The 13,378-nt window shown below is 46.5% G+C and overlaps 1 protein-coding gene across 1 annotated transcript in view; it reads right to left on the reverse strand.

Moving 5' to 3' along the window:
- Positions 1 to 13,378, reverse strand: part of LOC132402288 (alpha-soluble NSF attachment protein) — a 54,366-nt gene that overhangs the window by 17,451 nt on the left and 23,537 nt on the right. The window contains exons 4-5 of the mRNA XM_059985141.1: positions 9,796 to 9,842; positions 4,691 to 4,768 (exon numbers count right to left, since the gene is read on the reverse strand). Of these exons, the coding sequence (XP_059841124.1) occupies positions 4,691 to 4,768; positions 9,796 to 9,842 (125 nt within the window). The remainder of the gene's footprint in view (positions 1 to 4,690; positions 4,769 to 9,795; positions 9,843 to 13,378) is intronic.

A 13,378-nucleotide genomic window follows, 5' to 3' on the forward strand; every position in this document is an offset into this window, starting at 1 on the left:
CACTCGATCATTTCCTGTCTGCCACCCTACGTACAGAGGTGAACCTTGTGGGCATACTATGTTGGCGCTGGAATGTGTGGCGACACTTGCAGGCTACCCCCACCACATTCTTGGGTATGTTGGGTGTTAACACACAAAACACATTTCACTGTATGTTGAGTACATGTGGTAAAAAAAATCTGAAACTAAGTGTTGTGGGGATTCTCACACTCGGAGTGCAGTGGTTCATGAATGCAGCCCAATACCTTCAAGTACAACTTCCTTCCTTACTGCGCATTACACCGCTGGTGCTTAGGGCAGCAATGAAGATCCTCCATCTCTGTCGGTCCTTGGCCATCTTCTCTACTGGTGCAGTCTGCAAGTGCAGTCATACTTCTAGCGCCAACACAGCACGTTCACTACATCACTAAGCTTCTAACCTGAACGTCTTTGGACGATGGAGGAAACCCGCACAGTCGTGGGGAGAATGTACAAACTCCTTACAGCCAGCAGCAGGAACTAAACTGCATCGCCGGCACTATAAGTGTGACTCCGGACGCTACAGTATCCTGCCACCATTTATTGATTCATCAGGAGATGAATATCACTGGTTTTCAATTATTCATCCCCAAATGCCTCTGGATTAAGGCCCTCAACAGTCAACTACATTTTGATGAGCCTGGAGTCACACAAAGTCCACTTTAAACCCGACAATTCGTTCTCAGTATTATTATTAACTATTTTTATTTGCACAATTAGTCTTTTGCACATTGGTTGCCAGTCTTTATGTGTAGTTTTATTTTACTGATTTTGTTGTTTTTGCCTGCAAAAAATATATATCCCAAGGTAGTATATGGTGACATGTACTGTACATACTATGAACATCAAGCCAGATCAGGACACAGTGGTGCCCAGCAGTTAATTAATGGATCAGCAAAGCAGACCAGGGCTACAACTGCACAAAGACAAAGTTCAAATTACATTTATTATCGAAGTATGTATAGATTATACAATGAGATTTGTCTCCCTAGAGGCAACCAAAAACAAAGAAACCAAAAGAAGTTGTAGAAAAGAGAAAACTGTCAAATACCCAATGTGCAGAGAGGAAATAAAACAAATTGTGCAAACAGTAAAAGTACACGAGTAGCTCAGAAGTGGGTCACAACCTCTGCCTCAGTTCTGTGCAGACCCAAGTAACCTGGAAAAATATTGGCCACTAATGGACTACTGCAACCAATTCCACAACCTACAAGCTCATTGTCAAATTTCACAGTGTTATTTTACACATTGGCTGTTTGTAGTGTTTTTCATCAATTCTATCGTATTCTTTATTTTCTTGTAAATACCTGCTAGAAAATAAATCTCAGAATAGTATATGGTAACAAACTATATGGTCATCACTATCATTATGTCGTATGGGTGATCATCATCTATCCATGACCATGACTATTCCTGGCAAGTTTTTCTACAGAACTGGTTTGCCATTGCTTCTGGCCAGTGTCTTTACAAGACGGGTGACCCCAGCCATTATCAATACTCTTCAGAGATTGTCTGCCTGGAATCAGTGGTCACATAACCAGGACTTGTGATTCATACCAGCTGCTCGTACGACATTCCACCACCGGCTTCATGTAACCCTGACTGTCGGGGAGGGTGGGGCTAAGCAGGTGCTACACTTTACCAAAGGATGACCTGCAGGCTAGCGGAGCGATGGAGTGCCTTACATATCCTTTAGCAGAGATGCATCTCCAGCCTGCCACCCAAGTACATGATACTTCAATAAAAAAAAATCTACTTTTTGAACTTTGGTATTTTTCAGGGGAGAAAACTTCTTATCTGGTCTGGCCTATGTGCGAGTGCAGACCCATCAATGTAATGGACTGGAATCCACTGGATTTATCTGGTCTGGCCTATGTGCAAGTGCAGACCCATCAGTGTAATGGACTGGAATCCACTGGATTTATCTGGTCTGGCCTATGTGCGAGTGCAGACCCATCAGTGTAATGGACTGGAATCCACTGGATTTATCTGGTCTGGCCTATGTGCAAGTGCAGACCCATCAGTGTAATGGACTGGAATCCACTGGATTTATCTGGTCTGGCCTATGTGCAAGTGCAGACCCATCAATGTAATGGACTGGAATCCACTGGATTTATCTGGTCTGGCCTATGTGCAAGTGCAGACCCATCAGTGTAATGGACTGGAATCCACTGGATTTATCTGGTCTGGCCTATGTGCGAGTGCAGACCCATCAATGTAATGGACTGGAATCCACTGGATTTATCTGGTCTGGCCTATGTGCAAGTGCAGACCCATCAATGTAATGGACTGGAATCCACTGGATTTATCTGGTCTGGCCTATGTGCAAGTGCAGACCCATCAATGTAATGTACTGGAATCCACTGGATTTATCTGGTCTGGCCTATGTGCAAGTGCAGACCCATCAGTGTAATGGACTGGAATCCACTGGATTTATCTGGTCTGGCCTATGTGCAAGTGCAGACCCATCAATGTAATGGACTGGAATCCACTGGATTTATCTGGTCTGGCCTATGTGCAAGTGCAGACCCATCAGTGTAATGGACTGGAATCCACTGGATTTATCTGGTCTGGCCTATGTGCAAGTGCAGACCCATCAATGTAATGTACTGGAATCCACTGGATTTATCTGGTCTGGCCTATGTGCAAGTGCAGACCCATCAATGTAATGGACTGGAATCCACTGGATTTATCTGGTCTGGCCTATGTGCGAGTGCAGACCCATCAATGTAATGGACTGGAATCCACTGGATTTATCTGGTCTGGCCTATGTGCGAGTGCAGACCCATCAGTGTAATGGACTGGAATCCACTGGATTTATCTGGTCTGGCCTATGTGCGAGTGCAGACCCATCAATGTAATGGACTGGAATCCACTGGATTTATCTGGTCTGGCCTATGTGCAAGTGCAGACCCATCAGTGTAATGGACTGGAATCCACTGGATTTATCTGGTCTGGCCTATGTGCGAGTGCAGACCCATCAATGTAATGGACTGGAATCCACTGGATTTATCTGGTCTGGCCTATGTGCGAGTGCAGACCCATCAGTGTAATGGACTGGAATCCACTGGATTTATCTGGTCTGGCCTATGTGCAAGTGCAGACCCATCAATGTAATGGACTGGAATCCACTGGATTTATCTGGTCTGGCCTATGTGCGAGTGCAGACCCATCAATGTAATGGACTGGAATCCACTGGATTTATCTGGTCTGGCCTATGTGCGAGTGCAGACCCATCAGTGTAATGGACTGGAATCCACTGGATTTATCTGGTCTGGCCTATGTGCGAGTGCAGACCCATCAATGTAATGGACTGGAATCCACTGGATTTATCTGGTCTGGCCTATGTGCGAGTGCAGACCCATCAATGTAATGGACTGGAATCCACTGGATTTATCTGGTCTGGCCTATGTGCGAGTGCAGACCCATCAGCGTAATGGACTAGAATCCACTGGATTTATCTGGTCTGGCCTATGTGCGAGTGCAGACCCATCAGCGTAATGGACTGGAATCCACTGGATTTATCTGGTCTGGCCTATGTGCGAGTGCAGACCCATCAGTGTAATGGACTGGAATCCACTGGATTTATCTGGTCTGGCCTATGTGCGAGTGCAGACCCATCAATGTAATGGACTGGAATCCACTGGATTTATCTGGTCTGGCCTATGTGCGAGTGCAGACCCATCAGTGTAATGGACTGGAATCCACTGGATTTATCTGGTCTGGCCTATGTGCGAGTGCAGACCCATCAGTGTAATGGACTGGAATCCACTGGATTTATCTGGTCTGGCCTATGTGCAAGTGCAGACCCATCAGTGTAATGGACTGGAATCCACTGGATTTATCTGGTCTGGCCTATGTGCGAGTGCAGACCCATCAGTGTAATGGACTGGAATCCACTGGATTTATCTGGTCTGGCCTATGTGCAAGTGCAGACCCATCAATGTAATGGACTGGAATCCACTGGATTTCCCAACCACCAGCAGCACAGCTATACTATCACTTCAACCTTTCGAACAACCCATCAGCACCAGATGCATCAGCTGGCATCGGTCTTGGACGGGGCAGAGTAGCCCCAGTCCAGTCAAGAGGGCAAAGCCTGCCTCATCAACACCTGGAGACAGATGTCCGAATTAGAGGAGCAATCACACAGTCGCCGACATTGCAAGGTAATGATTTCAGGTAGAACGTCCCAGACTGCACTGTTGCATTCACTGGCACAACAGACCCAGAGGCACACAGGGAGGGAGGGAGGCCGCAGGTCCCATGTGGTCCCAGAGCACCAGGACAAACAGAATCACCTCCTGCTACCATAGTGGTGGTGGCACATAGTTAGTGTAGTGCTGTTACAGTGCTAGCAAGCCGGGTTCAATTCCCTGTAAGCAGTTCGCATGTTCTCCGTGACCGTGTGGGCTTCCTCCCATTGCTACAATTCCCTCCCACATCCCAAAGACATACAGGTTGGTAGGTTAATTGGTCAATGGGTGTAATCAGGCAGGGGGGAGGGGATTGGGCTGGAAGAGCCTGTTATCAAGCTGAATCTCCAAACACCACCTACCACCCTTCAGTTCTCATCCGTACTGAGCAATATATCAAAGCAGCGCAGGTGCAGAATGGAAAAGCAAAAGGACCCGGAACGTGAAGGACAACATGCAGCTTATTGGACACTTACTTTCTCGATGTCCACCAGCTCGCTCTCGTAAATTTCTGCTATTGATATATGATGCTTTGCTGCAATTGTAAACCGACCCTAAATACAGAGAGAGATTTTAATCATAAACTAGCACTTACAAAATAGAAAGAACAAAGTCTAGCCTCATTATAATTAGTCACATGGGAGTTATGGTGTGGTGTGGACTCGTTCGGCTACAGCTCTAATAAACAAATATCCAAAAACAAGATTGAGGACAACTGCTCTTTCAATGGGCCAATCTATTCACAATGGACCAGTGGATAGCCATCACTGTGGCCGTTAGAAAACTGTCAGACAATTTGACAGAATAGCTGTCACAAAGCCATTTCCTTCATTGAAAAGGACAACTATCATCATCATGTGCATAAAGTGTGGGCAGTCATTATCTTTCCACGAGCATGATTGTTATTGGCAAACTTTTCTATAGAAGTGGTTTGTCTTTACAAGACGGGTGACCCCAGCCATTATCAACCCTCTTCAGAGATTGTCTGCCTGATGTCAGTGGTCACATAACCAGGACTTGTGATCTGCACCGGCTGCTCATACGACCATCCACCACCTGCCCCCATGGTTTCAAAGGATGACCTGCAGGCCAGCAGAGGAAAGGAGCACCTTGCACCTTCTTTGGTAGAGATGCATCTCCACCCTGCCACCAATCTCAGGGTAAAAACAGGGTAAGACCAAAAGACTATAAAATATAGGAGCAGGATGAAGGTATTTGGTCCATTGACTCTGCTCGACCATTTCATCATGGCTAATCTATTTTCCCTCACAACTCTAATCTCCTGCCTTCTCCCGTACCCCTACATGCCCTGACCAATCAAGAATCCATCAGCTTCTGACATAAGTATGTCAAATGACTTGGCCGCCTGTAGCAACAAATTCCACAGTTTCACCACTCTCCGGCTAAAGAAATTCCTCCTCATTTCTGTTCTAAAAGGATGTCCCACTATTTTGAGGCTGTGTCCTCTGGTCTTAGACTCCCTCACCGTAGGAAACATCCTCTCCACATCCACTCTATCTGGACACTGAAAACATAGAAACATAGAAAACCTTCAGCATAATACCAGCCCTTCGGCCCACAAAGTTGTGCTGAACATGTCCCTACCTTAGAAATTACTAGGCTCACCTATAGCCCTCTATTTTTCTAAGCTCCATCTACCTATTCAGGAGTCTCTTAAAAGACCCTATTGTATCCACCTCCACCACCATTGCCGGCAGCCCATTCCACACACTCACCACTCTCTGAGTAAAAAAAACTTACCCCTGACATCTCCTCTGTACCTATTCCCTAGCTCCTTAAACCTGTGTCCTCTTGTGGCAACCATTTTAGCCCTGGGAAAAAGCCTCTGACTATCCACACGATCAATGCCTCTCATTATCCTGAACACCTCTATCAGGTCACCTCTCATCCTCTGTCACTCCAAGGAGAAAAGGCCAAGTTCACTCAACCAATCCAGGCAACATCCTTGTAAACCTCCTCTGCACCCTTTCTATGGCTTCCACATCCTTCCCGTAGTGAGGCGACCAGAATCCAAGTGGGGTTTCCCATAAGGCATGCTCCCCAATCCAGGCAACATCCTTGTAAATCTCCTCTGCACCCTTTCTATGGCTTCCACATCCTTCCTGTAGTGAGGTGACCAGAACTGAGCACAGTACTCCAAGTGGGTCTGACCAGGGTCCTACACAGCTGCAACATTACCTCTTGGCTCCTAAGTTCAATTTCATAATTGATGAGGGCCAATACACCATACGCCTTCTTAACCACACAGTCAACCTGCGCAGCTGCTTTGAGTGTCCTACGGACTTGGACCCCAAGATCCCTCTGATCCTCCACACTGCCAAGAGTCTCACCATTAATACTATATTCTGTCATCATATTTGACCTACCAAAATGAACCACCTGACACTTATCTGGGTTGAACTCCATCTGCCACTTCTCAGCCCAGTTTTGCATCCTATCAATGTCCCGCTGTAACCTCTGACAGCCCTCCACATTACCCACAACACCACCAACCTTTGTGTCATCAGCAAACTTACTAACCCACCCCTCCACTTCCTCATCCAGGTCATTTATAAAACTCACGAAGAAGGGTCCCAGAACAGTTCCCTGAGGCACTCCGCTGGTGACTGACCAGAAGAATGGCGGGGGTGGGGTGGGGGGGGGGGGGGGGAGGGAATTTTTCACTGAAACCTATCCAAATGTTGAAAGGCCAAGATACAGCAGATGTGGAGAGGATTTTCCTTATGGTGGTGGAGTCACAGCCTCAGAATAGAGCAGGGGTTCCCAAACTAGGGTCCACAAACCCCTCAGTTAATGGTAGGGGTCAATGGCATTAAAAAGGTTGAGAACCCCTGGAATAGAGGGACGTCTATTTGGAACAGAGATGAGGATGAATTCCTTTAGCCAGAGAGTGGTGAATCTGTGGAATTTGTTGCTACAGGTAGCTGTGGAGGCCGTCTTTGGGTATGTGAAATATTTGCTGAGTCAGGGCCTGAAGGGTAATGGGGAGAAGGCAGGGGATTGTGACTGACAGGAAAAATCGATCAGTCATGATGAAATGGTGTAGCATGCTTGATGGGCCAAATGGCCTAATTCTGCTCTTATATCTTACGGTCTACTTTTTCCCAGGGTGGAAAAGGCTAATACAAGGAGGCATAATATTAAGGTGATTGGAGAAAAGTATGAGAGGATGAAAGTCCTTTTTAAACACAGAGCAGTGGGTGCGTGGAATGCTCTCCCAGGGGTGGTGGCAGAGGTGGATACATTAGAGATATTTAAGAAGAAGAATGGAGGGCTACATGGGAGGGAAGGGTTAAATTGATCTTGGAGCCAGTACTGTGCAAAATGGTAGAGGTTGGTGCTTTTGCTGGTGCAAGTGAGGGAAGGTTAATACTTTCTAAACCATCTACAAATTTGCTGACGATACAACCATTGTTGGTAGATGGTGATGAGAGGGTGTACAGGAGCGAGACATGCCAACTAGTGGAGTGGTGTCACAGCTACAATCTGGCAATCAATGTCAGTAAGACAAAAGAGTGAGCTGATTGTGGACTTCTGGAAGGGCAAGACAAAGGAACGCATACCAATCCTCAGAGAGGGATTAGAAGTGGAGAGAGTGAGCAGTTTCAAGTTCTTGGGTGTCAAGATCTCTGAGGACCTAACTTGGTCCGGACTTATTGATGCAGTTATAAAGAAGGCAAGGCAGAAGCTATACTTCATTAGGAGTTTGAAGAGATTTGGCATGTCAACAAATACACTCAAAAACTTCTATAGATGTACCATGGAGAGCATTCTGACGTGCTGCATCACTGTCTGGTACAGGGGGGCTACTGCACAGGACTGAAAGAAACTGCAGAGGGTTGTAAATTTAGTCGGCTCCATCTTGGGTGCTAGCCTACAAAGTACCCAGTACATCTTTAGGAAGCAGTGTCTCAGAAAGGCAGCGTCCATTATTAAGGACCTCCAGCACCCAGGGCATGCCCTTTTGTCAGTGTTACTGTCAGGTAGGAGGTACAGAAGCTTGAAGGCACACTCAGCGATTCAAGAACAGCTATTCCCCCTCTGCCATCCGATTCCTAAATGGACATTGAACCCTTGGCACTACCTCACTTTTTTAATATATATTATTTCTCGTTATTAAGTAGCTCACCGAGCTGGCTCGTTAGCTTGTTGGCGTTTCGTTACCCAGCTAGACAACATCATCAGTGCAACTTCCAATGAAATGTGGGTGATCTACGTAGTTCATACGTGTCTGCGTACACGTGTCATTTCTATTGGTTACTGATGATGTAATCCACGACTGGTTTGTTAAAGTCCGATCAGGTGATAATTCCCAGGCTTGTCTTTGATGGGCTTGGCCTAAAATAGTGACATTGGTCCAGTTGATTTGATGTGCTTCGCTGTCACAGTGTATAGATGCAAGGGAAAGTCGATCATGACAAGAATTCTTAGAGGCTTTGTTCTCCACACAGAATTCTATCAACAAGCACATCGAAGTTTACATTGCAATTCAGCGTCAAATCCTCAGTCCAGAGCCAAGAGGCAATTCACACCTGATTACACGTATCAATGATGACGACTTTAATCCTACATAACGGTCAATTGACACAGCCTGGACAATTATCATCAAATTGGATTTTAACAAACCAAGTGCAGATTACATCATCGGTAATCAACAGAAAAGACACATATACCCCCACACACATACAAACAGATTAATCACAGGACACATAAAAGACAAAGTAGATCACCCACATTTCACTCGAACTTGCACTGATGATGTTGTCTAGTTGGGGAAGGAAACGTCTGCAAGCTAACAAGCCAGCTCGGTTAGCCACTCAACAACACCCTCAACCCGAGCTACAAATCTTTTCCAACATCTTAAATATATTATTTCTGGTTTTTGCATGATTTTCATCTATTCAATATATGTATACAGTAATTTATTTATTATTAATTTTTCTTCTATATTGTGTATTGAACTACTGCAAGTTAACAGATTTCTCGACACATGCCGGTGATAATAAACCTGATTCTGATTCTGAGGTTGTGGTTTTTGCTGCTGCTTGTGCGTAAGAGGGGAGGGGGAGCTTTGGGGTTCGGATGTTTCTGTCATTCTTTCTTTGGGTGTTTTTTCTGTTGATGGATGTCTGTGAAGAGTAAGAATTTCAGGTTGTATAGTGTAAACATTCCCTGATATTAAATTGAAACACTGAACTTCTACCTTGGTTTTACTTTCCTGTACTACATCCCTTTTCCTTCTGTCCTCAATATCCAAATTGCCCGTTTTGAATGAACAATGGCAACAGTTCTTTAGGATAGAGAATTCTAAAGAAACTTCTCATCTCATCCTACCCCTTATTCTCAGACTGCGACCTCTGGTTCTAAACTCGACCAGAAGGATCCTTCCTGTATCCACCCTGCTGAGCCCAAAGAATTTAGAGTTTATTCATTGGAAGTTAAAAATGGGATACTCTCAAAGTCTCATTGAGTCCTGGGATTTGGGCTTTGCAAATTACTTCTTGTTAATGAAAACATGTCCCATTAATGAAAAATTCAAGCAATGATGTTGACATCTTACCATATCTGTGTAAATCTCGATAGCTCTGTTCAAACAATTAATGGCTTCTAAAAAGATAAAAATGGAGAAAACCATTTAACATTAGTTTAAAAGGAATACCTTAGGTTACTAACAATGCACCCATTTCTGCCTGTTCTTTTAAAGTTGAATATCATCTTAACATGTGGACACAGGCAAAAGCTGTGCATTCAATTATCAAAAACCATCTTCTGATTTCTCAGACTCACAGGCATTTTGGCTCATTGTGTTTGTACCGACCATCACTATGATGCTGAGATTCATCCTTGGATGTGCTGGGACACATCATCATTGATGTAATCTGAGGTCATCGGGTCTTTCAACATCAGACACTCTTACCCAAGTGACCCAGCCAGTGCTGATCAGGCCCTGTGTTGACCCAGTGTCGGTCCATGGGTCATATGTCTTGATCCATAGCTATCCGGAGGATCACTCAGCAACCTCTGTGACAGTTCTGATGGCTCTTTTCTTTTCAGCCCCCGTAATGCCAATGATAATACTAACTCCATTCACACTAATCCCATTTTATTTTCAAGTTTAATTATCATTTAACCATACATGAATATAGCTAAAACAAAGCAGCACTTCTCCAGGCCAAGGTACAAAGTCCATCACCAATACAGCACAAATAGCACATACGGCTATGACTTCAGAAAAACATACAGTCACAGAGTGAAAAAAAACATATAGCCAAAGTCCCCAATTGATGTGTCTGTAGATTTATGGTAGGTTGTCCTGGTCCAACTTATTTTTCAACCATGAACACTGGAGAGCAGCACCAAGTGAAAACCAGAGGGCAGAACATAAAGGGCCAATCTCCAACCCAATGCATTCCACAGAGGCTTTCCCACACCGCCTTGGCATCTGCTCTCCTGGTTGGCTACAACAAGTGAACCCACTACCAGGCTTAGTCCACACCACAACTGAGATAACACAGCTCCCCCCACTGCTGCGAATACCAATGAACCCGTGAAATGGACTTACAGCATTCTACATTACCAACGTCCAACAAGGGTCTTGCGATCACAATAAAAATGTTCAGGCCAATCATTCGTACCTTGCACCTTCTCGGCACAACAGTACACGACATAACAACAGTAAGCAATAAGTCTAGCTCCATTGCCATTGAGCAATCTGCTGATGGGATTGTCCTGCAGTACCTGATGGGCTTAGTATCCAGCAGTGACTGACAATCTTAAAAACGACATACAAAACAACCAAATCCACCTTTGACTGGACTCACAGTGGCCGCTGTGTCTGCATCTTACCCGTTGGGTCTCTAGATTCTATTGCTCACCCACACGTTAGGCCAATCACAGCAACTAATTAACCAATCAATCTGCAGATTAAATCCACAGAATCTCAGGGAGAACTCGTTAACCACAAAGAACTGAACCTTCATCAACTAATGTGTGAAATGGCAGCCTCCTTCCTTTCCAGTCCTGTTGATGAGTTCAGCCCGAAACGTTGACTGTTTACTCTTTTCCACAGAGGCTGCCTGAACTGCTGAGTTCCTCCAGCATTTTGAAAGTGTTGCTTTGATTATAAATGTACTTTGAACCAAGACACCGCAGCAAATTATAACATATAAACAATCACAGCACGGATTCCTGACACATGCAAATGTATATGGTGAGTAAAACTAATCCTTGATTAGACAGGTCAGTTGATTGACTTGTACATAAACAGAAGCCAGCTGTAACAGACCCAGTGAATCAATCTTGCATTACTATCTGCAAAAATATTCATCCTCATTAAAAGGGAATTTAAAATTTCTAAACACTTGCATTCCATAAACAGTTAATAAATTATTCCATGTTCATGCATTGTAAATCTAATCAGCAAGAGGCCAATTTGGAAAGGTCAAATGCAGGCCGAAGCACGGCGGGGGGGGGGGGGGGGGGGTGTCCAAGCCCGCCAAGCATCACAGCAGCATGGCCCGGGTCTGAGTGTGGAGAACATCCCAACGTTCGGACAATTTACACACTGGGCCAGATGGATGGTGTCAGGATCGGAGGCGGGGATCAGGTCAGTTCTGCTCACTACTACATGACACTTACTCTGTACTGATCCAAGGCTGAGGCTGTGGGCCTGCTCCAGGCTTCGTGTCTGGAGCTTCACAACGATTTGACCCACTGTGTGCTAAATGGAGGCTGGGGGTGTGGGCCTGCTCCAGGCTTCGTGTCTGCAGCTTCACAAGGATTTGACCCACTGTGTGCTAAACGGAGGCTGGGGGTGTGGGCCTGCTCCAGGCTTCGTGTCTGCAGCTTCACAATGATTTGACCCACTGTGTGCTAAACGGAGGCTGGGGGTGTGGGCCTGCTCCAGGCTTCGTGTCTGCAGCTTCACAAGGATTTGACCCACTGTGTGCTAAACGGAGGCTGGGGGTGTGGGCCTGCTCCAGGCTTCGTGTCTGCAGCTTCACAATGATTTGACCCACTGTGTGCTAAACGGAGGCTGGGGGTGTGGGCCTGCTCCAGGCTTCGTGTCTGCAGCTTCACAACGATTTGACCCACTGTGTGCTAAACGGAGGCTAGGGGTGTGGGCCTGCTCCAGGCTTCGTGTCTGGAGCTTCACAATGATTTGACCCACTGTGTGCTAAACGGAGGCTGGGGGTGTGGGCCTGCTCCAGGCTTCGTGTCTGGAGCTTCACAACGACTTGACCCACTGTGTGCTAAACGGAGGCTGGGGGTGTGGGCCTGCTCCAGGCTTCATGTCTGGAGCTTCACAACGATTTGACCCACTGTGTGCTAAACGGAGGCTGGGGGTGTGGGCCTGCTCCAGGCTTCGTGTCTGGAGCTTCACAACGATTTGACCCACTGTGTGCTAAACGGAGGCTGGGGGTGTGGGCCTGCTCCAAGCTTCGTGTCTGGAGCTTCACAACGACTTGACCCACTGTGTGCTAAACAGAGGCTGGGGGTGTGGGCCTGCTCCAAGCTTCGTGTCTGCAGCTTCACAATGATTTGACCCACTGTGTGCTAAACGGAGGCTGGGGGTGTGGGCCTGCTCCAGGCTTCATGTCTGCAGCTTCACAACGATTTGACCCACTGTGTGCTAAACGGAGGCTAGGGGTGTGGGCCTGCTCCAGGCTTCGTGTCTGCAGCTTCACAACGATTTGACCCACTGTGTGCTAAACGGAGGCTGGGGGTGTGGGCCTGCTCCAGGCTTCATGTCTGCAGCTTTACAACGATTTGACCCACTGTGTGCTAAATGGAGGCTGGGGGTGTGGGCCTGCTCCAAGCTTCGGGTCTGCAGCCTCACAACAATTTGACCCACTGTGTGCTAAACGGAGGCTGAGGCTGTGGGCCTGCTCCAGGCTTCATGTCTGCAGCTTCACAACGACTTGACCCACTGTGTGCTAAACGGAGGCTGAGGCTGTGGGCCTGCTCCAGGCTTCATGTCTGCAGCTTCACAATGATTTGACCCACTGTGTGCTAAACGGAGGCTAGGGGTGTGGGCCTGCTCCAGGCTTCGTGTCTGCAGCTTCACAATGATTTGACCCACTGTGTGCTAAACGGAGGCTGGGGCTGTGGGCCTGCTCCAGGCTTCATGTCTGCAGCTTCAC

Source organism: Hypanus sabinus, chromosome 11, assembly GCF_030144855.1.
Source record: "Hypanus sabinus isolate sHypSab1 chromosome 11, sHypSab1.hap1, whole genome shotgun sequence".
Taxonomy (NCBI): Eukaryota; Metazoa; Chordata; class Chondrichthyes; order Myliobatiformes; family Dasyatidae; genus Hypanus; species Hypanus sabinus.